We start from the raw sequence: 25,414 nt of genomic DNA, 5'->3' as shown, positions 1-25,414 counted from the left end.
GGAGTCCCTCGACAAACGCTCTATAGGCTTGTCGTTGGGATAGATTTGTGGTTTGGGGCGGCACACCACAGTGACCCCCTTCAGGCCAAGTTATCTAGCATTCTGATGTCTGTTTTGCCTTGGGTACGGCAGGGTTTTGCTTTGGGCACAGTATAAGAGTACCTTTAGGCTCATTCAGCATTTCACTCACTTCGTCCTACAGGACTTTTTGGTTTGAGCCAATTCATAGACCCTCCACCTAATAGTTACTGCTCTGGTATCTATTCAAAAGGTGAGGAATATGTGGTTAGAAGTTTCTATCAGAACAAGTGCCTTACCTTCACTAATGCTCTTTCTGGTGAAGGCTCTATCGAACAGCAGATTCCTCGCCAACCCTTCCCATTCTGCGAACTGGACTCTTTTCATTAATAAGATCCCAAGTGTAGTAATCTGCACACTGGCCAAAACTAGTTTGCTGTTGGGGGGGCAAACAGCCACAAAAGCAATTGACGTCTGCATGCCAGAGGGGTACCTGAATGGACCCTGCACGTTGTTTCCAGAGAAGAACAGCGTCCGTTTGTAGCCGCTCAGCTCTATCTAGGGGATTACCGAGGTATTCCTTAGAAGTTTTGGGATCCAGTCTGATGCCTGGGAAGAGTTCAAAAGGTGAGGAATTTGTGGTTAGATAGTTTCTACCAGAAAGGGCGTTACTGAAGGTAAGCAACTTTGTTCGTTAATCGGTACCAGAATGTACTAGTTCACTATCGGTATGTTTGTGTGATAATGCGCCAATCTACCACGTGCTCATTGTAGTTCATAGTTATACCATATGGTGGTAAGTGTTTTTCCATTTGTGTCAAATAAGCTTATATGATATTGTTACATACTGGTCTACAGTGGCAGATACTATTATTTACATATTCCATTATTATATATATGTTCCCTTATTTACCAGCATGTATATATTTAAACACAGAATGGTGTTGCCTAGCGCCCTCTAATAGCCCTTGCCGGAAAATAATGCTTCCTGTATATATTCTGGTGCATACTGTTACTTTTTAATAACGGTGCACATTGGAATCATTACTGTGGCACACACTGGATTATAACAAAACTATACACAATAGTGATGGTTTTATTGAATGCTTTTATAGGCCTTTTGTTGAATTTTTGTTGCCTCCATGAAGTGGTGATCTTATGAATATTTGTAGCACACTACCTCCTGTGCACATCCTGGAGTACACACTTCAGTGACAACCTTTCTGTTGAGTAAACTGCACTTCCTGGTTTGACTATCGTACGAGTGACAAGAGCAAGCCCGTCAACGTGAGGAGGAGGAGCCACGGAGGAGCTCTGCTCAGCTTTGTACCGTGTTTTTTTTCCTGCTCTCCCGGCCTTTCCCATTAGCGGCCTACCGGCTGCCCTGAGTTGCAGGCGGCGGGCAGGCGGCGAAGCGCTTTATCACCTCGATCTGTCTGCTAGGGCCCATTTTGTCGCAGCTGCAGGAGGGCTGCAAGTGGAGACAGGAGACGCCTTCCGCCTTTCTTTTCACCATTGTTCAGTGTGAGAAGGGAGTACGGGGCACGGTGTCTTGCCTGAAAAAAAAATGAGCCCAGTGCCCCCCCTCACTGTCACTATCTACCTGCCACAGCCACAGACCCGGAGTCGGAGTAAGAGGGGGATTGGGATTAGGGCATGCTCCCGCCTATTATCCTTGCTGCCATTCACTGAGTAAGTCCAGATCACGAGGGTGAGCAAATGAAGTTTCCATCAGTTTAGATTATAGTGGCCGCACATCATACATAACCTTTTGTATTGGGCTCATAAAAGGCCATTGAAGAGGCCCCGAAGTCCACAAAAGCCACAGGCCACAAAGGGTTGTGTCCGTAGTACTCCGCACCAGCGCCAGGAGACTAATGCTCCAATACCGGCAAGGGCGTCAAAGGTGAGATACAGTAAAGCAGCATACCAGGCGATATTCGTGGTGTAGATACAGCTTTGGTCGCCAGGAATTCGGGATATCTATGGTCCCAAAAAACAAGAGCTACCTCCTAATAGGTGAGCTGAGACCACACTGAGGTGCTATGCCCGTACCACAAAGTGTGAGCCCAGGCCCCTCGTGGAAGCGGTCCAGCTAGGTCTGGGTGCGGCTTGCGAGTTGGATCGGCGTGTCTCCCACACGGTGGCAGGGGTTGGTCTGGCAAGGTGAGACGAGTTTGATCATACCCTCTCAAGTTACTTAAGACCATAAGGTGCAGGAAACCCCGGAGTCACATCTCACACCTGAAATCCTATCCCTCTGTGATGTTGATGCTCAAGAAGGGCATGAGGAGTTAATTAAGAGGCACACTGTCAAAGGGTAAGGCCCAGGAAGTGGCCTCCGGTGTAGTTCATGAGGTCTAGGTCTTCAATGGACGTGTTCTACCGATAGTGACGGAAGATACCGAGATGGAAATGGATGTTCCTCTGGAAAATGTCGAGGTTCCTTCCGAACCACATTCCGCCGGAAAGTGGTTATCCCCACTAGCAAGAATCCTTTATTGGTAAATCCAGCCCCTTGAGTAATATTGAGCAGCATTCAGATCTACAAATGCCACAGACTGTAGACTGCAGCCTGCAGCCTTGAAATTGGGGGCCTGGAGCATTACACCCTGCCGGAAATTACTCCACCATTAGAAAAAAAATAAGTTTTGGAGGCCAACTTGAAAACACCAATTACGAGGGAGAGAGTGCAGAGACTGTCATCGGACACTCACGCCAGTTGCCCTCGCATGCCAACCCTGTTCGGTAGTACCCCCTCTAGCGTGTCTTGTATAAATTCATTAGATTTGTCTAATCTGGAGGCGTCAGAGGCGTCTCCAGATAAAGGGGCACACGATTTTCTGCAAATATTGAATGTAGCAGATAATAGATGGGGGTTAGGGGCAATCTTTAGATATTAGATGTGTTGGAGAGGCTTCTTTTGTGAATGGTATCCTTATTGGAGAAAACTGCTATACATTTTGATAATACGCTGGATGTCCTTTCACCAATTTGTTTTTTTTGTTTGTTTTTTTAAACCGATTTTATTGGTCAATTTGCATATAGGTCGCAGAGCTCTGCCCTCCAGAGATCCCTGCCAAATCAAACAGAAGACATACCTTACAGCAACCGACTTTTCCCCCCCTCCCCCATAAACAACCAAGCACAACACAGTGACATTTAACGACATTGCCCTACCCCCCACCACTTCCTCCCCCCCCCAAAGGTCGCACTAGCCCATTTCCTCCCCCACTGCAACACCAAAGGAGCACTCCGCGGGTCTCACCCCAAGCCCACCACCCCACTTGCTCCTGCCCACTCCTCCCCATAGGCCAACCTCCAGTCTTAATTCAACTGCGTAGGCTCCTCCACCACCGGAGGGTCTAGCCAGAGGCCCCTGTACTCCGCCCATCTCTTCCATATTCGATAGTGTTTACTGGCCACGAAGATAGGCTGTTCCAGTCCCATGCAGAAGTCTAGACCATTTTTCCAGGCCGCCAAAGAGGGAGCCCTCGCCGCCTTCCATGCCCTGGCAATATCTCGTTTTGCTAAAGGTAGGCCCAGGAGCAGGAGATGACGCTTGTATATATTCCCCCCCCCACCCCCTCCATAACATGCAGCAGTGCCAGTTTCGGTGCCCGAATAAGTTCCCACCCCAGTACCTCTGAAAGACAGGCAAAGACTCCCCTCCAGAAGCAGTCCAATGCCGCGAATTGCCATTTAGTGTGTATAAATGTGCCTTCCGCCCATCCACAACGAAGACAGTCCGGAGAGGCAATCATTCCTGCCCACCACAACCGTGTCCTAGTGTAGTACACTCTGTGTAGGTATTTGAACTGGACAAGGCGTAAACGGATGGCTATGGCTGCCCCCTGCGGTGACGCCAGGGCCTCCGTTCAATCCTCCTCCTCCAGTCCATCCACATCTGCCTCCCAGTCCCCCCGTAGTTTCCGTAATGTAGGGGAGCAGTGTATAACCAGGGACCTATAGATGCGCAAAATCTTTTTGTCATGCAGGTCCCCCATTAAAACTTTCGCCTCAACCGAACTGAACTCGGGTATGGACTCCAAGCCCTGCAGGCTGGGAGACAGAGCATGACACAGCTGTAGGTAACGATAGAATTGCGCCTGTGGCATATGGAACTCCTCCTGAAGATCCCTAAAAGATTTCAGGGTCGTGCCCCTCAGGACATCGCCCAGGGTGGAGATGCCGATGGCGTCCCACCCCCGAAACCCTTGAAGGGCCGCCACCTGGGGCAACCGCCGATTATCCCACAGAGGAGTTTCCTGGGTCAGGACATTCCACCATCCCATGCGCCGCAGCGCCTGCCTCCAAACCGTGAACACCACTCGAGTGACTGGTGCCAGCTGACTCCGCAGCCTCACCGAGTATAATATCGTGTGCAGCGTGTGATTCCCCATGAGATAACGTTCCAGGGCGTATGCCGGGTCCCCCCTTTCCCCATACCACTACTCGTTGAGGACCAACAGTTGCGAGGCCTGATAATACGAGAGCAGATCTGGAGACGCCAGACCCCCGCTATAAGTAGATAGGAAGCACGTACGTATGGCCACTCGCACCATCCCCCCTCCCCACAGAAACTGACCCAATACAGAATTCACCACCCGGAACCATTTGGGCGGGATCGGATAGGGATGGTTCTGTAACTGGTACAGGAGTCGGGGGAGTGCGACCATCTTAAAGATGGCCAATCGACCAAACGGCGTCAGTGGCATACGAGACCAGATCTGAATGTCCGCCCGAACACTATCCCATACCGGAGTCACATTACGCTCCCAGGCCACTGCCGGTACATCCGAGAGCACCACCCCCAAGTATTTCAAGCCACCTGCCGCCGACTGGACCTCGGTCGCCCACGAGCCCACCTTCGACCGACCTCCCAACACCCACAGCGTGGATTTGCGGGGATTCATATATAGACCCGACGATTCTCCAAAGATACTCATTATTTGCAGAAGCCGTGGCCCCGTCCTGTCAATTGCCGTCAGAAAAAAGAGAACGTCGTCTGCGTATAACGCTATTCTATCCGAGAGACCCGTGGCCCACTCAAATCCCCTCACCTGGGCGTCTACCCGCACCCAGGCAGCCAGAGGCTCCATGGCGAGAGCAAATAAATAGGGCGAAAGAGGACACCCCTGCCGCGTTCTCCTCTGTATAGCAAAGGTAGGGGAGATGGCCCCCGCCACCCACACCGTCGCCGTCAACCCCGTATACAGAAGTTTCACATAGGAAAGAAAGCGTGGCCCCAAATTTAGTCTAGGAAGCAGAGCAAATAGAAAAATCCAGCTCAGGGAATCAAACGCCCTGTCCATGTCTGCCAATAGTATTGCCGCCGGCTCCCACAACCTCTGGATCGCCGCAATCGCCACCTGCGCCCTTCTAATATTATGCCGGGTGGCCCGCTGAGGCATGAATCCCGCCTGATCCGGATGCACGAGTGATGTGATATGAGGCAGTAGTCGATTGGCCAAGGCCTTCGCTAGAACTTTAGCCTCCATATTCAAGAGAGATATGGGACCGTATGAGGCGTGGTGCTCCGGGGGACGGCCAGGCTTGTGGAATACCACCACCTCTGCATGCCTCCAATCCGGAGGGAGGCGACCGCTATCCTAAACCTCCTCTACCACCGCGCGGTAGTGTTGGGCCAACTGCGCCTGGTACCGACGGAAAAATTCACTCGGGAACCCGTTAGGGCCGGGAGCCTTCCCAGGGTTAAGCTCCCCCAGGGCCGCCCCCAATTCCTCCACTGTCAACAGGGCCTCCAACCCATCCCGCAGCTCATCTGATAACGCCCTGGGTGGCAGATCCACAATAAACTTCTCCACCATATCCGCCGACAGGCATTCCCTGGGAGCATAAAGATCCGCAAAGTATGTAGCAAAACTTTCATCAATTAACGCAGGGTCAGTAATCGGGTTACCCTCCGCGAGTACGCCCAGTAAGGGTTGCGCGTGAAAAGTGCCCTGACACAAGCGATGCAACATCTTACTGGATTTATCCCCCATTGGTACACTCTACTGCGCGTCGCCAGCCACACCTGCCGTGCCTCATCCATCTGTAAGGCTGCGCGCTCCTGTTACGCCCACAAAAGCCGATGCACCTCCAGGGCACCCCCTGATTCTCGGCTTTGTCGCTCGAGAATTTCTATGTTCGCCTCAGCCCGGATCAGCTTTTCCTTATGCTGCCTGCGAGCCGCTGCACACCACGAGATATCCACCCCTCTCAGCATGGGCTTCATCGCCTCCCACAGAGAAGCTGCACTCGACACAGAGCCCACGTTTGCCAGCAAATACTGTGTGAAGGCCTCTCCCATGTGCGCTGCATATTCCGCCTTCTGAAGATTCCACACTGCCAGGCGCCACCGAAACTGCTGCCGTCCCCTGCCTGCCTCCAAACGTACGAGCACTGCGGAGTGGTCTGAGAGCCCCTGTGTCAGAATCACCGCCTCCACCACCCTCCCAGCCATGCCCCGGGGAACAAAGATGTAATCCAATCTAGAGAAGGAGTGATGAACTGCCAATACATATGTATATTCCCGAACCGCGCCATGAGCCCGCCGCCAGGTGTCCACCCAGTCCAGGCCTGTCACAAGAGAATGTAATTTGGTAGGGAACTCTCTCCCACGACCCTCCACCTCCCCCTGACCTGTCCACCCTGGTGCTCATGACATCGTTCCAGTCCTCACCCACCACCGACATTACATCCGGCATATCGGCCCACAACGATTGTAGCCGCTTGATGAGATTCCACTGCAACGGGGGAGGGGCATATACGCTACTTAGGATCATAGATTCCCCACCTACCCTACCCCGGAGAAATAAGTAACGACCCTGCCCATCAACCCACTGCTGTTTGTGCGTGTATGGGACCCTGCGATGTATCCGGATAGCCACCCCACGAGACCCTCTCACAAAGCCTGCGTGGAATACCTGTTGGTACCCATATCGCTGCAAACAGAGGGCCTTTGTGCCCTGGAGATGGGTCTCCTGCAGCAGTAGAATATCTGCCTTCACCCGCTTCGCTTGGTAGAGTATGGCCCCCGGCTTTACCTTATCCAAGACCCCTCGCACATTCCAGCTCAGGATACAGAGACCTCCCTGCATCATCATCCCCCCACCAGACACGTCAGCCATGAGGGATTGTATCACTGTCCTTCGTTCCCATGAAGCCTCGGGGGCGTGCATACAGCTTGCAGTGGACCTGTGGTGGACGTGTGACCTGACCCCAACAAAAACAACCCTTCCCCAACAAACCCCCCACCCCGTACCTAAAAAAACCCTTTGAAGTATATGTCGCAGCGGGGCTGACCCCCACCCCCAACGGGGGGTGTAGGCTTCCCCGACCAATGCTCCCGCCAGTTCACATCTGACGGTAGAGCAAGCCCAGTTCAAGACATCCCGGAAACCACCAATCAAAATGTCACTACGCAGCACCCGTGTTCTCCGTTAAGAATCCATTGACTGTCCCCCCAGGGGCCGAGCCCCCGCCACTGACAGCTCCTCTGGACTTCGAGCGCCTCCTGGACCTTGATCGCCTGTCCCCTTTCTGCTTCCCCCCCCCCGAAAGACCAATCTGAGTCTCTGCCCGGCGGCGTATGTGGCCGCACTCGCACCGTCTCGTCCGTCCATCTGAAGACCTCCTCCGGAGTATCAAAGGAGTGCGCTCGGGACCGAAAGACCACTCGGAGTCGGGCCGGAAAGAGCAACGCGTATGGGAGTTTAAGCTCTCTCAGCCGGGCCTTGGCAGCCATAAAAGACTGACGCTGCTGCTGGACCTGCAGCGTATAGTTTGGGAAGATCAGGATCCGTTTTATTGAACAGGAGGGGTTCTTTGGCCCTGGCCTGCTTCAGGATGGCATCTCTGTCCAAATAATTCAAGAATTTGGCGATGACCGGCCGCGGGAGGGCCCCCACCGGGGGCTTCTGCAGGAGAGCCCAATGCGCCCACTCCACCACAAAGCACCTGGACATCGCGTCAGGGGGAAGCCAGCCCTCTAGCCAAGCGGTGAGAAAGCGCTCCATGTTTCCCTCCTCGCAGCCCTCCGGAAAGCCAACGAATCTGAGGTTGTTACGTCGGGCCTGTCCTTCCGCATCCTTTGCTCGGTGCATGAGGCCCCTTTGGACGGTCTCCATCGCTGCCACCTTGCGTTTCAACTCTGCAACGTCGTCCTCCACCCCAGAGATGCGCATCTCGGCCTCCGTGATCCGACCCACCGCATTTCGTAAATCCTGCCGCAACAAGGTAACATCCGCACCAACTGCCCCTATTTTGGCATCCAACATGTCCCTGGACTGGGTGATTGCGTTCATCAGGGCCGCATTGTCCGGTACCGCTCCCGGTTGACCTCCAGTTCCCCCCGAACCCGGACCGGTAAACTTGTCAATGGGCCCCTGCTTGGCCGCGCCACCGCCACCCTTGTCTCTGGTCATGCTGGAGCCGCGTGCACCCAGGGCCAGCCAGCCCCGCTCGAACAGTACACAGTCCCAGCGGAGACTCGTCCCACGGCCCAATCCGACCGCCAACCGCGTCCCGGGGCCGGGCGACTTGCCCCCTCTCACTCCGGCTAGGATGGTATGCAGTCCACGTCTTCCCCAATAGTCCGTCCCGCACGTCCTCGACTCAAACCAGCGTAACTCCTTAAGCAAGCCTCAATGGGCGCCACGGGGCACCAGCCAGCGACCCAATCCCCCGCATCCGCACCTCAACTCAGACGTGCCACCAAGTCCCACCACTGAGTCCCCTCCGGAGAGTATCGTTGTGAGGCTCGGGGCCACCATCAGGCTTCCACCCCAGCAACACCAGGCTCCTGCGTCTGTCTGCGAGCGCAATTCAGTGGGGCACGACACCCCAATGCGAACAAAGCGTCTCTCCTTTTGCCCAGCGTGGCCCGCCTTGCAGCAGAATGAAGGGTGCGCCACCACAACACAGGCAGTCCCCCACGCAGGTCCTCCCCCGCAGCCCGATCCAGCTGCCGATCACCATCCACTCCACAGGCCCTGAGAGGGGGGGGGGGGAACCAGGGCCCAGTCTCCGCCGCCCCCCCGGAACCAGAGGTGGGGCAGCCAACCAGATCCCCGCAACCCCTCGCGGTCCGACCACACCGCCGATGCCCCCGCCACTCCAACAGACCAGGATTCCGCCACGCAGAGGCCCACCGCCCCTGTCGCCGGCCGCCTCCACCCTTGTGTGCCTCCGGTGCTGCGCCGGCCCAAAATCAGCAGCCTCTTCCGCCTTGCACACTCCTCCTTACCGCCGCGGCCCGATCCGGCCGCCGGATCCCTCCACCACCTCCTCGCTGGTCTCCACTGCACAAACAGAGGACAAGCCTCCCGCCACAGGGCCGGCCGCTCACCGCCGCCGGGTACGTTCTCCGGCACAGCCAAGCTCCTTCGGCCGCTCCTCTCCCACCGCAGGGACGCGGCACACAACCCCCGAGGCCTCCGGCGCACCACCAGGCCTCTCCCGTGTTGCTGCTGGATCGCGGCACCGCCTCGGCCCCCGGCGCTCAATCTTCGCGAAGAACGGGGAGAACCAGGCACTACACCTCCGCCACACCTTACGGCGCCACCATAAGGTCCGGGATGCCATGATATAAGTCGGATAATTGTCGGGCTGGCGGAGCCAGCCTAAAACGCGACCGCCATATTGGCTCTCCAAGCTACGCCCCGTCCTTTCCCCAATTTTAATGGGGGTACAGAACCTCAACTCTGCCAATCCCATTATAAGCAAGTCTGAAAAGGACATGGAAGTAAAATCCCAGGCATGACAGACGTTTATTGGGGTGTCAAGTTTGGGAATTCAGGTTGAGGTTCTGGAAGATAAAGGGGTCCCCATTTCTCCACTCAAAGGTAGTCCCCTGGTAAGTTCTGCCCCTAAAAAGCAATGCACTGGGGATACTTTGTACATCAGTCCTGGGCGCAATACAAATGCAACTGCACTTATGAATCTGTTACAGGTGTACCCCATTTTTAAAAAAGGGCACACGAACATATCTTGCACTATTGAGGTATTAACCAACCCCCTTCACGTTAAACAGTCCATTGACAGTGTTGATGCTGTTCCCCCGGGAGAGGCTGCCCCACTGAAAGAAAGTAATGGTCTAAAAGGTTGGAGGCGGAAGAAGAATAGGATTCGGCGCATTCCTAAATGGAAGCACAAAAAATTGTGGTTTTCTCCGGCACTTGAGCTGCTAGACAGTCCAATCCCATCTCAAAGTAGGAAGGATACTAGACCCACAATCCTTGAGGGCGGCCAAAATGTGGGGTCTTCAGAGACAAATCCAACCCCCACCCTCTCCTGTATAGTAGGAATTAGGGGAGCTGGAAAGGCAGGAATTAGAGGGATTCCAAAATCTAATTGGGGTGGGGTAGAAAATGCACTGGAGAATTTTAAAATACATTCTAACATGCATGTAGTGCACCAAGGAATTATTAAAGACCACAACTCAGGGAACCTAATAACACAAACTTATGCAGTTGAATCAGAATTCGGTCGGGCCCCCCTCCATCCACCCTGTCCGGGGTGCTGTTCCAGTACGGATTGATCCCGACAGGGGAGGCTTATGGAGGGAGGTTCCGACCTTTACTCTTGCACTGGGACGTTTTTTGCGGTGAGGTCCGACCCAGGGATGAGTGATACAACATATGCTGGACACAGAACTGGGCAACCCAAAAACATTTTGATCTTCGCTTCCCTGTTTGATGCGGAAGCAGCTTTATACAATAGATGCTCTTTGCCGCAGCTGCTTGCAGAAATAGAGGATTTAAGATTAGTTAATAGGCAAAGACATTGAGCTGGTCTATCTAGATTTCAGTAGCGGTCCCCTAAATACCAGTGTCACATTTAGCTCAGGGATAATTGCAATGCGAATGTTGGCTAACGCTGATTCCTATAGAAAAAGAGAGATAGACGTGTTCCCATATGTGGACCCCTTGGTGGCTCCATTTGAATCTCACAGGATGGACTGCCAGGAGCCAGGTAGTAGGATTCTCAACATTAGGGGTGCTATAAATCCAAACAATATTTACATTTCGGTGGGTAGTTCTTCAGGAAAGAGAGAGATCAATATTATAGGTCCCGATGTCCAAAGACCTAACATTCATAGGGGATGAAGCGATGGCCATGTGGAGTTGTGTTGCTGGCTCGCTGAATGGCTCTAAAGGTAACACAAAACTCCCCATGCTGTGGAGGTAGCCCCTTGGGAAAGATTTTGTCTTGGCACCTAGCTGGTGTTGGAAATTCTAATCTTAAGTTAAACTCCTTACTAGAAAACGACCCCAAAATAATTTGTCTCCAGGAAACATGGAGCTTCTTGGATTTCAATTTTGAGTACTTTTTTGTGTATTGTTGTGCAGCAAAACCTTCAACTGAGGGTCGCGCTAGTGGTGGCCTAGCCATTTTACTTAGCTGCACCATAAATTGGAATCCTGTGGTTTTTCTCCATTCTTCCAAGTTTTGCATGGGTATGAAACTTAGGTTAGATAAAGGTACATGCGGCCAGACTGCATCACTTCTTCTGGTAAATGTATATATTCCACCAGGGAGAGAATCTGATTCACTGGTTGAATCAATTTTTTGCTTCGTGCATAATACTAGTATTTCCGAAGAGTGCACTTCGATACTGATGGTGGGTGATTTTAACTCTAAAGTCTCAAATTGCTCCTCTATGGTTTTTTTCTAACCCTGAGTTGGAGGATGTATGGTCCATCCCTGTATCCTTGGTTCCTGGCCATGACAGATCAGATTGGCAGGGTTTATCTCTCTTGCATAACCTGAGATGCCGTGATCTTGTACTGCAGAATGGCAGATTCTCAGATGATTCTCTTGCCTCTTTCACCTTTCATGGCCTACGCCGGCACTCACTGATGCACTATATAATGGTATCTTACCACTTTTTGGGGCATGCACGCAATTTAAGGTACTGCCTACAAACATGAGCGATCATGGCGTATTGTCCGTAGATGTTAACATGGAATTATAGTTGCTGGAACCTTGGAATCGAAGGGATGAAAGTTTCACATATAGTAGAACCAATGGGCGAACCTTCCGGTCCAATAAAAAACTCCCTTGTTTTAGAAGGATTGTTGAAAATGCGTATTCTGGTCCGAGTCAGGAAAACCCCATATCCAAGTTTGAGAGGATATTGGCCCTAATCAGACTGTGCGGAAACAAAAAGCAGGTCTGTAGCACTAATCCTTTGAAGGCCAAATTATGGGAGATAAAAAAAAAAAAAACTAAATAGTGTGATTAACGCCATGATAAGGGAACAATTCAAGCAGTCTTCAATGTCCAGGCAAAGGAAAATTAATAGATTGAAACAGGCAAGAAAAAGAAAATTGGCATCGGAGTGTAGAGGGGTGAAAGATGCAAATTGGATAAAATTAAGATAAAATATACTCGCAAATATTGGGCTTTAATAGCCAAATTTTGTGACGACAGAACTAAAGCAAAACCCATTTTGATATCTGATGTAGAATGGATCATATACATTTCTGAGTTATATGCACCAAATCCCGTGGCTGGGTGGAATCTAGACTGACCCAGACTCCCCAGTGGAGAGCCATTATGTCTCCGCTACATGTACTGAAATAGAGAGCTACATTAAAGGGGCTAGATATTCAGGTGCAATGGGTCCTGACGACGTACCAATAGCTATAGTTAAACAGGACGGAGCAGCATGGGCACTATTCTTGTGTCCGGTATTCTCTTACTGCTATACACATAGGTCCACCATTCCGTTGTCCTGGAAGGGTAGTATTATGGTCATATTATATAACAAGCATTTGCTATGCAATCGGTCTCGCCTGTGGGACCTTATATGTATATAGCCATACAGTACATTCGTGCTTTAGCCTATGACAGGTAACATAACATCAAGGTAACATAACATCATATCGCAACTTAACAAAACATAACACATGAATCTGTAAAGCTTCCGCCACCCTGTGAGATATTTTGGCATGTTACTGTTTACTGCTAACTCTACTCAATGGTTTACTGTTAATCTACTCAATACTTATAATTGTATCGACCATGGAAGGATGAGAGGCTGAGTGGACCCGCCAAGATTTGCACATGAGGTGAGGACAAACCTTGTATATAGCTACATGCACACAACTATAATATTTATGTGTACAAACGTATAGACATCCACAAAAATATAGTCACATATGTTGTAAACAATAATGGTAGGAAAAAACGACTCGCGTTTCGAGACACTAAAACAACCCACCTTTGCAAACCCAGAGGCCTGCTCTGCGATCCAAACACCCTCCCTTGCAGCTTGTTTTATAAGTGCTTGAAATCTAAATGGTTGCGTATTGATATATATCTCTCAGCCCTGGGTGCCTCATACCTGCCACAATCAGTGACATTAAAGTATTAAGCTTGAAGGGTGCCTTTCACGCTGCCCCACTCAGATACCATGGACTTCCGGGGAGTATCACTTACTGCCTGAATGAGTGTGTACAGCGCTCCACTGCCAAGTGGCTAGGCTCACGCTGTAGAAATACCACACATACACATGACTGGAGAGCGTGGAAGAGAACACACAAACACATGCATGATCCAAACATGTGGGTGCAATTTACTATAACTGAAGAAATGCATGTTTTAAATACATGCAAATAAACTAAATCAGGTAAAAAGGTGGTGCTAGGTGGACAATGGGGCTACAATATATTTTTCAGGCCTTCTAGGTCCTCAGCGTCTAACAACTGCTTGAGTTCGTGCATAAGATGTCTAGTCTTCGGATTTTACAAATGTTTACACGTAAGTGCAGACAAATAACACGTTTCTCTGTTTGTGTTTATTTTTTAAAACAGAAAAACCACAAATTAAGTAGGTCTTCGTTTAAAAGGTTCTGGATACCATCAAACCTGGCTGCCTGGCCAACGATTGTGCACATATATAATTCGGAAACGCAAATCGCTGCAGGTGCGCACCTGTATTTATACAATGCTGACGTTTTTTGATGAGTGTATTTTATATTGTATGCTCGACTGGTTGATGGAATAAAACCCAACCGCCATAAATATACGAGGAGTTGCAACTTCTTTTTTCACCAGACCCAAAATATATGTGACGGAATACTTATACGGGGAGCTGCCAGCGATTCTGGGCAAATCACTTAATCTCCCCGTCCTTACCGAAAAATGAACGTGTCCTTGTGTTATGTAACTGGTGCTTATGTAAAGCGCTCCAATACCTTCGGGTCGAGTTCGCGCTATATATGGTGAGCAACTATGAAATATGGATAAATACAAATGAAGATGTAAAAAATATCTTGAACCCGGGAGCCCTGCAGACAGTCTCCCTTGGCACCTTGTAAAAGCTCGCAATTTGTCCACAAATATATATATAATACCTTTTTTTATTATGACCTAATGGCTGCGGGCCTAGTTTTATTAACCCAGGTACATTTGGACGTAGTGCATCAAAGGGGTCGGTACTATCAGCCAATATTGTCCTTCACACTGGTCGAAGCGCACCCCTTTTGCACTTCTGAAAGCTGCTAAGTGCTAACTCTTCGCCCTGTGTCGTCCAAAGGTGAGCTTTCTGACAAAAAATAAAAAAAATAAACTTTTGCTGTTGTAATTTCCTGCTTAAAGTTTTAGTGGGAAAAATTATGCCAATAAACGTCTTTGTTACTTTTTCAGGTTTTATTATCCACTTTTCTTTTCTTTCAACTGTCAAGGTCATTAAGGTCGCATTTTTCACTGGAAAGACACAGAATTTGGATTAGGCAACATTTTATACATTTGCCTGCCGGAAGTGTTGCACCTGACATAATGAATGAAATTTCCACCCCTCCCACCACACACCCTCCCTAAAGCCAACCTCCAGTACATTTCAACCTGCTTGTTTAGAGAAAAAATGCCAGTTCACAGTACAGTGTCAGAGGTCAACTTTGGACTGGGTCAACATCTGCACGCCCCCATCTTCCTGTCGTTTTACTCATTACACACACTAGACATAGATAAGGTATCCAGGCTGTGCCCGAGGAGCCAGGCAAAGGCACCAACAGGCTCTCTCTCAAACGTGAACATGTGACGCAGGGTTGGCCTCAAACGGGGCGAGCTCAAGTCAGGTGAACTTTCTTTAATCCCACTTTCTCCATTTGACCAAAGTATCTCATCCTGAGCAACTTAATCTCCCTGAAACTTAATTCCCTCTGCATCGAAGAACGGGAGCGCTTAAAATCTCACTTTAAGCGCTGTTTAAAATCCAGACGTTTCACAGTCGCGTGGGTGATTTTAATTGTCGGGGTCACAGGTTGAGCAAGCAGACAGCGAGTATTAGTAACCTGCGGGTAACTACTGATGTGGGAGGTGGAATTTAACACCCAAGAGGAGAAGGCAGATGCTGCTCACGCACAGCTCATCCGACAAGTCTGAACAGACCTTGACGGCCGCAGTTTGGGAGAGGCGTGCCAGGCTCGGCTAATCAGTGCTCCCGCTAAGAAGGGGGCGAACGCACAGAATAGAGTGTGAATGTGAGGGAAGCGGGGAACTGGAGAGTCTAAGAAATCACTGAGGGATAATCCAGATGCACATCCCCGTAAAGGGAAACTGAAGACGAAGGAGGGGCCATCACAAGCTACTGTCTCTGCCTCCCTTTGTCTAGCATGCGCACGATGTAAGGCATTACACGCATGCGAGACAGAGTGATAGATAGATAGATACTGAGCTTTATTCGATATGTAAAAACAATATCAAAAAAGTACACACGTATAAAAATCCTTAAAACAGCTAAAATTACATGCAATTAATAACATAATTAAAATCACAGAGATTAAAAAGATAAGTACAATCAGGCAACAAAGTATAAGACTGGTTAGGGTTGCATTGATGACCTCAGCCTCATCGTCATTTTCAGATAAGATGACATAGCTGCCAGGACTAAAGGGGTTTCCAGGGTTTTTAATTTGGAGTATGCCAGTTTACATGTGCGTATTCCCCAGGATTTCAGCAATGGTTTTAAAAAAGTAGTCCTTGGCAGTTGATAAAATCTGCAAAAAAGGATGCAGTGAATATTGGATTGGGGCGAGAGGCCATCGCAGGGGCATTTTTGTAGGTCAGTGTCCCAGCAGTTTGGGTTAGGAAAAGTAAGGAGTCTAAAGAACGTGTTGGTGCGAAGACGGGTCAGGAGCATGCGGGTGAATGGGGATGGTTCTAGTAATAAGTATTGCTGAGTACCAGTCACAGTGATCAAGTTTTGATAATCAACAATGGTGGACTTCTGTGTTTCTAAGAGCCAGCGTTTGCGGTGCAGATGATTTAAAACGAGTCGCTTTAGCTCGGCTTTGGATATGTGAGTTAAGGTTGATGGGTCAGCAAAGCATTCCGGGTGCCCGATGTCAGTGGACAACCCTTTTACATAGTTCAACCATTTAATTTTCCTGACCTCTGTCAATTTTAGACAATCTGCGATGATTTCCCTATTAAATGGGGTTTCTTCATTAATCCAAACTTTATGCCATAGGATAAGGGGAGAGAAGTTGATTGTGTCTGCAATGTATGTGAGGCCCAATTCTGTGTGCACCATGTGGGTAGAGGTGCCAGGGGGAACAGCCAGGAGATAGCGTAAGAAAGCATTCTCAAGGTGCTGGATTTGTTCGACAGGTTCAATCCCCCAGATCCCTGACCCGTAGGTGCCGGTTGAGGTGACAAAGAGTGTGAATTCACCCACCAATGACACAGCAAACAAGCATTGAAAATGCAATAGGGCTCGTATTTACGCGAGCCCTATTGCATTTTACACGGAAGTGCGTGCGGGAGGGGGTGGGGTTGTGGTTGTGGTGTAAGAAGTTACAGACTACGGGAGGGAATGGGGAGAGGCAGGGGAACAAAACAGTTTTTCTAGTAAAGGGGCCGATAGCCTCGTAAGGATAAAAATGACGAAATGGCCGCCATGAGGCGGGATTAGCAAGCGAAGCACCAATCAGAATGCAAAAATTATGATTCAAGCCAATCAAAAATAAGGCTGGGAAGTGGGCGGGGCTTCTCCCACTATACTGTATACAGCATCTCTCAACGAGACAGCGCATGCGCTGCCTAGTCGAGACCTAAAAAGGGACCAACAAATTCCCCTGCTAGCCTCAGACAGATTGCATTACTGGATGCGACCGGAAAACTGTTTGCCAAGAGCATACTTACCCACCTCCAAGACTGTGCCTTTGGAAACCGTATTTGTTCCTGTAGAGCATGCCGGGTTCCGTAAACATAGTGGTACCCTTGATAATATCATCACCCTGCAAACATTATTCGAAAAATTCTCAATGAGCAGGAGTATGCCGTTATATGCGGCCTTTATAGATTTATCCATTGCTTTCGACCAGGTAGACCGTGGGACACTATGGAGAAAATTGGCCGCTATGGGGATACCCACGAATCTACTTAGATTAATTAACGCATTGTATTCCTCCACTTGGACTCAGGTTCTATTGGGTGGAACTCAGGGCTTGTCAAGTAGAATAGAGACCCATAATGCGCTGAAGTAAGTGCCTACTGGCCCCTCTTCTTTCTTTACATAAATGATCTGCTGAGTAGGGTAGGGTTTTGTAAACGGGACCCCGCAAAACTAGGAACCTTGAAGTTGAGCTGCCTGCTATATGTGGATGATGCCATCTTATTAAACTTCACTCCAATTGTACTCACTGAGTTAGTAAGTTATTCAGAAGATTACTTTTAAAAATAAATATCTCAAAAAGCAAAATTATGTTTTTTAGATATATGGGATGCCGAGCCAGGAAAAATATGCATTGGTTCTTGGGAAATGATAAACTTTCCGTTGTGAAGTTATACCCATATTTATGGATAATTTTCACAAACACGTGTTCCAGTAGCGAACACATTAACCAAATACCTCCAGCATTGAGTTATGCCTGTAGATGACAAGTAGTGGAATGTCTTCGAGAAAGAAGAGGGGTGTATTTGGCGCCAAATGTGTAATTTGAATCACACAGCACCCATAGCAGTGAATTTGGGCTACTCTCCACTTACGCATTCTCTATGGCTGCGTGCATAAGATGGAGCAATGCACTATTGAACAGTTTTGAGAACGCCTTACGGGTAGCAATGCGTGAGGGAATTTTGACACATTGAAGGAAAAAGTGTACTTTTTAGAAATTATCAGAAAGCCTTAAACTTGTATGATTTTGAGTCTGTTAGTACGGGTGCTCTTCCTAAACAAATTTTGAAATCTAGAATTAAAAAATCTATTTACAATCTATCACGTAAAATAGATACAGCACTGTGCGCAGAGCATCGCAATAATGACCTTATCCTTGGTATTTATAAAAAGCTGCAACCTTACATTATATGGAATCTCCAACATGGAGTGCGCAAAATAATCCTGTTGCTTCGGTTGAATTTACTTCCCTTAAGAACTGTAACAGGAGCTTGGGAGGGCCTTACTAGGCAGGAAGGACTTTGTCACTTATGTGGTACTTGTGTATAGGACTTGAATGAAGTTATATTTGTTTGTCTGACACTAAAACCTTTACGATGTAGATATTTAAGACTTTTTTTCCTAAAGTTCAATATTGTCACAGCTGCTGAGGCCCGTAACTGTGTTCTGCCCCCTCTCCCCTTCCGAATAGGTCTGTTTTAAATGTTTTCGTTTTTTTAAACCATTCTTAAATATATACTAGCGTAGAAACCGGTTTGTCTCGTTAGGCCATATAGGTTCCCTTTAGTGCTAATCTTAGAGAATTTTATAGGTAATGTTTCTGGCTAGCCTTTAACAGAGGGTTGTAATTGTTAAAGTGTTATTGCTATAATATGTCTGTTTTTAATCTTGTCATGGTTGCATCTGAAAAGGGTTTTCTTCTTTTTTACTGATATTGGTGCTATAGTTGCACTTTGATTCCTTGTATGCTGCTACCGTCATGCACAATTGTATATCTATTAAAGAATTTGATATTTGAGCACTTTCTTGTTTCCTTGTATGCAGCTAGCAATTGTGTGCAATAGTTGAGTCCTTGCACTTTGATTCTTTGTATACTGCTACCGTCAAGCACAATTGTACATCTATCAATTCAAGACTTTCTCATTTTCCTGTATGCTGCTAGTTATTGCGTACTGTACTATGAAGCCAAATTGGTTTTTTTTTCTAAATATTTTCTTTTTTCTTTTAACCTCTGCATTTTAACTCTCAATCCGCCCTTAGCCTTGTATTTGAAAGGACTCTGTAACTGTGCCTACATTGCGTCTCCTTGTTTTTATTGTGTAATGATGAATCTTTTAATATTTAAAGAAAGCATCTCTCTTTTTTAAGTATTGGTTGTATTGATAACTGGGATATATGTTTGTTATTTGGAACTCTTCGGAGTTACAAATCATAATGAATAATTGAATTAATTGAATTGAGTAAACTAAACATTGAAACTTGTGGTTTCCATTGGAGTGATTGTAATAATTGTTGACCTATTGTAAGAAGTCTTAGTACCCTACCTTTTACTTTGTGGTTACATATCATTTCTAGTTCTTGGTATGTTTACATACTATTTCTATTGTTGTTGACCGACTGCAGCATTGGTGTAACCAGAGTGCATCCATTCATGCACTCACCTATTCATCTTGACATTAATAAATACGCTCACCAATTCTTAGCTTTAGTCATTCCATTCCCCATTCATTCATCCATGTATGCCCTCGTGCATCTGTTATCTGTGCAGTCTGTCATTCGTCCAAACATTGATTCATTTTCACATTCACTGTCTCACTGTTCCATGCACGACATAGGCACAAACCAGACATTAAAAGTCAGACCAATTGGCTTTCCCAACGCTTGTTATTGGATCCATGTGCATTTTTACACACACAGAGAGAGAGAGAGAGAGAGAGAGAGAGAGAGAGAGAGAGAGAGAGAGAGAGAGAGAGAGAGAGAGAGAGAGAGAGAGAGAGAGAGAGAGAGAGAGGAAAAAATAAATAAACCAAATGTTTTCCGTTTTTTCAAGGTGAGGAGCACTTTCTCTTGGGCTCATACAAAGAAGCCGTAGACGTCTGGAAGAGGGCTCTGCAAAAAAACACTGCTCCAGGTATGCACAAGTCTAGAGAAATAGCCATGCAGGGTCATTTTCAATAGCTAACATTGTATTTCTGAGTCTTTAATGATACATCTGTAAGTTTTAACATTCCTTTTTTTTGTTTGTGTAAAAGGGAAGAGGGCATGTTTTCTCCAGATGCGGTATTTCCTGGCTATGTTATACTGTCATATATATCACAACAATTTAAGTGAAGCCCAGGGTCTGTGTGATCAACTAACAAGAGAGTTGCTGAGGCAATCCCGGTTACCCTTGAATCAAATGGAAGACAATTCTGGTATGTTAGCCTTACTTGTGAGTTTTATCTTTATTCTCTAGACAGTTTGTTGTCTTGTCCATAAGTCTTAATGTGGTGGCGAGATGTGCAGTAAGGAGTTGTTAACAAGATAATTAAATGGGTGTGCTTTGTGAAACATTACTAGGGAGTCAAATGTGTTTGTGATTTTACATCCTCTTCTATTTGAATGCGATGCATCATTATTATTTAGCTCTCTTTGTTTCTAGCTTAGCCTTTCTTCATACAGGTACAGCATGGCCTTGGCATGACCTGCACCATTCAATATCCTCGCTATACATGTGGTGCTCTTATTTAAGGCTTTAGGATGTACATTTCCAGTGCTATTCAAGCTCCCTTTTTCTTACACTAGACCACACCATCCAACGTATCAGTTTCCCGAGTTGCCATATCGCTGATTTTTTAAAATCTTGATGATTCTTCAAATTGTGCTTCACTTGATCTAGCAATTGGCTGAATATTCTGAACCCACAACCACATGACTTGTGTGGGCAGGGGATACGGAGGGATTATGGGATCACTTAGAGAGACAGTGCTGGACCACATGCAGCCATTGGGTGGGGTGTCTGGCAGCCAGAGAAGAGGTGCTGCCACGCTGCCTGTGGAGACTTGATTTCTTGTCACGCCTACCTCACTGTCACAATCAGAACTATGCTTTGTATATACACACACTTGATTTCAGTAGTGGCACCTGTTTAAATAAAGTAATTGTTTCTCAAAATTATACCGTTATTGACGCAGTTTCAGTCTGTTGAGTCAGTCTGCCTCCTGCTCTTTCTCAGCTGTAAATATTTGTTTCCTGCCACTTCTGCCACAAACCAGTTGACGGATACATCTACTGCTCCTGCTACTGCTCTACCAAGGGAAATTATCACCCAAAGAATTACAGCTGCAAATAACACCACCACTGTGTCTCCTACAAAATGTCTTCCAAACTAGGTAACACAGGAAGGTTATTTGGTGGCACTGTTCTTGTGTTGTGTGGGCAGTAATCTTCCACTATGACTTCTGCAAGTTCAAGAACATCTCTAAGATGTGCCATTTTTGCTCACCAAAATGTGTTTTCTTGATCAGATTTCCAGGTTGTAGAATAGTGCCTCTAAATCAATTCTTTCAAGGATGGCAACTGGGATCAGAAACGGGAAAAGAAATGTGCCTGTGTAACTTCCCACACATGGGCTCTAGTGTTTATGGTTGTGGCAGTGGTGGCTGGTGAACTTTGACAGTTATGGGTCATAATACTTACCTCTAAGTTCAGCAAGCCATTGAGCCAGATTTCTTATTGGATGGTTTGGGTGGTTCTCCCCCAGAAAAAGGATTGAAAAAAGTGGGATCAAATAGTGCATTTTAAAACACGATTTACACCTAAACTTTCTCAACAGCTGCAGGCTCTGAAAGTACACTCATTAAATATTCAAGTTGTTTGATTGGTGTGCCAAGACGATGAAGCCTGATGCTTCCCAGGAGTTGACCTAATTTTTTATCGGATCCAGCAGTTAGAACCATATCCCTTGATATGTCAGTAATTACCTCCATTGTGCCATAGCCAACATTTGTCATGAAGGCTCTCTTATGCCAAGAATTACATGCACTATGCCAGTGCCAGAATGTTGCTATTGCATCCATCCATACACCATAGGCAAGTCATATGTACCAGTGGTGTGGAATGTAATAAAATATCAACTTGTCCATGGGGCAGGTTGCTTCATAAATCTATTTGTCCTGTAACAAAATCCACTTGTCCCTTTGGTGCCATGTAGCGCCGCAACAAATTATGGCAGCAATCCCATATAAGAGCTGTGCTATAGCCTCTCTGATTATGCCAGGGCTCATACCGTAGTAGTGTTTGAATACTTGCAATCCCCGTATGTTTCCACGTTTCTGCAGATCTACATACTGGGGCTGAAGGTAGTCGTAAGCAATAGTTCCAGGGTTAGAATGCCCTCTTGAGTCTGTGCAAACCTACTAACTTGCATGTTTTAAGGGTTTTCAACAACTTTTCTCTAATCTTCCCATACTGAAAAATGTTGGAAATTTACTCCTACCAATGGCAGATGTAAACCTTCTTCCAGAGTTGGGGGAAAAAGTGGTTGTAGGGAAAGTGAACTTGCAAACACTTAGCATGAGCAAATATACACATGCATTTTATCTCATGCTAAAATGCAGTTCACAAATATTTTCTAGGAGTACTTTTTCTTGTCCTAATTTTGTGAATTCTTGGAAATCCACGAAAGCTGTATAGCTGCACTTAAAGCAAGGACATATACCATGGGTCCACTTTTAAGACTTTCTTTAATAATTGGGCCCCTAATTTGGTCTGGCGTTGACCATGACCTTTTGCGTTTATAAAAATTCTGTCTCTCTCTCTTTCTCTCTCTCTCTCTCTCTCTCTATATATTTTTATATATATATATATATATATATATATATATATATATATATATTATATATCGGCTGGCTTCACTGTGAGTGACCAGCATTCTGCTCTTTCATAAGGAGTGTATCGGTACACAAAGTAGTTTTGTTCAGATCTAGTAACTACTGTGGCAGTGTGTGCTTTTTGAGACCAAAAACAATTTTTGCTTTTGCCAACGTTTGTTATAATGGTGCGGGCCCAGCAGCTCACACACCAATAAGGTTTTACAAAAACCATGGCTAAACAATTCACTCATTGACAAAACTAAAAAGCTGACACCAATTTAAGACCTACTGGCTTTGCCAATGCTTGTTTATTTTTGTTTCCCATAATCTTATTGAAAGTGGTTACACAGATTTTCCATTATTGGGGAAAGTAGCATGCATCAACACATGTTAATGAATGATGCTGCAAAGAAATGGTACCTGAAATTTTACAGTAGCTAAGCAAAACATATTTTTCCTGCTTGCATTTTTTTAATGAACATTTTATTTTGAAACCAAAGAATCCTCAATCTTGCTTTCAAGCTTCTCCAAATACTTGCATCAAATCAGAGAGCATTCTGGGAGCATTATGCATAGCCTCATATTGCTAAACTTTGAAAACGTGTGCACATTTTTATACTGGAACCACTGTCAGAAGTGCAGTCAGAGCTTATAACATTTACATAGAGCCCTCACCCTAATAATAAAGGCTTTGCATTAATGAACCATAAATACAAGTTTGAACAGCATTAACATATGGACAAAAATATTACCTTCACAGCAGGCAGTGCCCTTCCCTGATCCATAATGTGGCACTGTAACCTGGCAGCCAAAGGGATTGTGCTGCAGGGGGTTGGGCCTAGTTGTCCCAAGGACAAAATACACATGAAAACATGTTGTCCGTCGGGCTATAGGAATTCCACATCCCTATGTACAAACACATTACGGCTATCCCAGTCCAGCCATTAGTTATGGTTGCCACCCAGTTCCCACACATCATATGCCATAGTTTTCCTGCGTAATGACAAGAATGATGTCTAGTATATCAATGGCAGCATTTTGCCCCAGTTGTCCTACATGGAAAGAATTACGTTTAGTGTGCCAGTGGTAGCATTTTGCCATTGTTACCTCTTATCCAAGGAATTGCCTCAAGTATGCCAAGGCCTGAGGCAGACTCAGAAGCTTAACACACACACATATCCACTGTTACAGCAATAGCAGGCTAGAAGGTTCACAACCAAGAAAATGAGCATATAGCTTGTATAACAGATTTAAGAGTATTGGTGACAAAGACCTGTGTGTAATGATGGTGCTCATTACACATACAACTACCCTGTTAATGACTACGTAATTCTGTAATTTATGTTTAAAACAAACAGCAATACATGTGTTGTGCTGGGATAAATTATTGATACATTTTATTGTGCAACATTAGTTTGCGACATCAATAAATACATCTGATACAGCAAATGCATTTTTGACCTTTCAAGACTTTTTCATGGCGTTATTGTGTCTATATTAAACGGACAATGGACCGCGGAAGAGATAACTTGGTTGTTTGTTATGCAGGTGTATATTCGGCTAATTGTACTCTAACTGCTTGGGTAAAATGTGTGTAAGTCACCTCAGTGGCTGGCCCAACAAGCTTTAAAGGCAGGGTGCAACATATAACACAGGCAGGACATGTATGTGGTGCTCAAAGAAAAGCTGTCTAGAGAGCCCAGTCGAGCCAAGAGAAGTCCAAGGCCCAGCTGAGTGGCCTCCTATTCACAGAACAGGGACACAACAGCTGAAGAAGCCTGCTTGGGCAAGTTGGTAGCCCAAAGTTTTCAAGCCGCTACTGCTGCCACTGTGCAGCTCTGAGGACCAAGACCCATCAAACAGAGTTGTACCTGAGTTCGTTGAGCCCAAGAGTGTTGTAGGAGAGTCGCTGGGACCCTCCGAAGGTAAGTTATCAACCCAGGAAGGATTGGTGGTCTAGTGGCAATTGGACTTCAGCCGGACCGGAGAAGACCATACAAACTGGACCCCCCCCTCCCTCACCATCTTTTTGGACCAAGAAATCCGTGCAAGAACTCCAATCAGCCACGTTCCATCCACATCATCCTTAGACCATTTGTATCACCCTTCACCCCTTGCATGAGGACCACTCCATATAAATCTATTGTACTGTGGCTAAAGCACCTGGAACTGCTGAAGGCAGCTTCTTCAGTGAAGGTAACTGTTCTTGAGGGCCTTGCTGGTCCCCCTGACAAGCTCCCTACTGGAGTTGGTCCCCGCAAGTACTTGTAACCTACTGCATTGACACTTATCTAAGTTTTCCTCAAACGTTTCTGTGTCCAGTTCATTGCCAAGGCTTGTTCAAGGTTGACGGTAATTGCTTTGATTTATTATTGCTTGTAATATCTATATCTCCTGAACCCTTTGGTGGATCTTTTTTATTGCAGTGTCCAAATTCTTATACAAATACAGTCTAGTTTTATAAATTGGTGCCGGGATTCTTGAGTGTTGTGGCAATTTCTTTTTCAGTTGTTTTTGGTGCTCTTTAAATGCTTAACATTGGTCCTAAAGGGAGTGTTAAGTGTATTACACGGTGGGGTTGCACAACCGCACCATATAATACACCCCATTTCCTCACATGACACAGTAAT

The 25,414-nt window shown here is 46.8% G+C and overlaps 1 protein-coding gene across 3 annotated transcripts in view; it reads left to right on the top strand.

Annotated features, from left to right (window-relative positions):
- CPLANE1 (ciliogenesis and planar polarity effector complex subunit 1) overlaps positions 1-25,414 on the top strand; it is a 2,680,747-nt gene that overhangs the window by 439,728 nt on the left and 2,215,605 nt on the right. For all 3 annotated transcript variants that reach the window (XM_085631095.1, XM_085631092.1, XM_085631094.1), the window contains exons 14-15: positions 19,982-20,062; positions 20,184-20,345. In XM_085631095.1, coding sequence (XP_085487221.1) covers positions 19,982-20,062; positions 20,184-20,345 — 243 coding nt within the window. The remainder of the gene's footprint in view (positions 1-19,981; positions 20,063-20,183; positions 20,346-25,414) is intronic.

Source organism: Triturus cristatus, chromosome 2_1 (assembly GCF_964204655.1).
Source record: "Triturus cristatus chromosome 2_1, aTriCri1.1, whole genome shotgun sequence".
In the NCBI taxonomy this organism is placed as follows: Eukaryota; Metazoa; Chordata; class Amphibia; order Caudata; family Salamandridae; genus Triturus; species Triturus cristatus.
The sequence above is the reverse complement of the archived record's forward strand: the minus strand, read 5'-3'. Positions and strand labels throughout refer to the sequence as shown.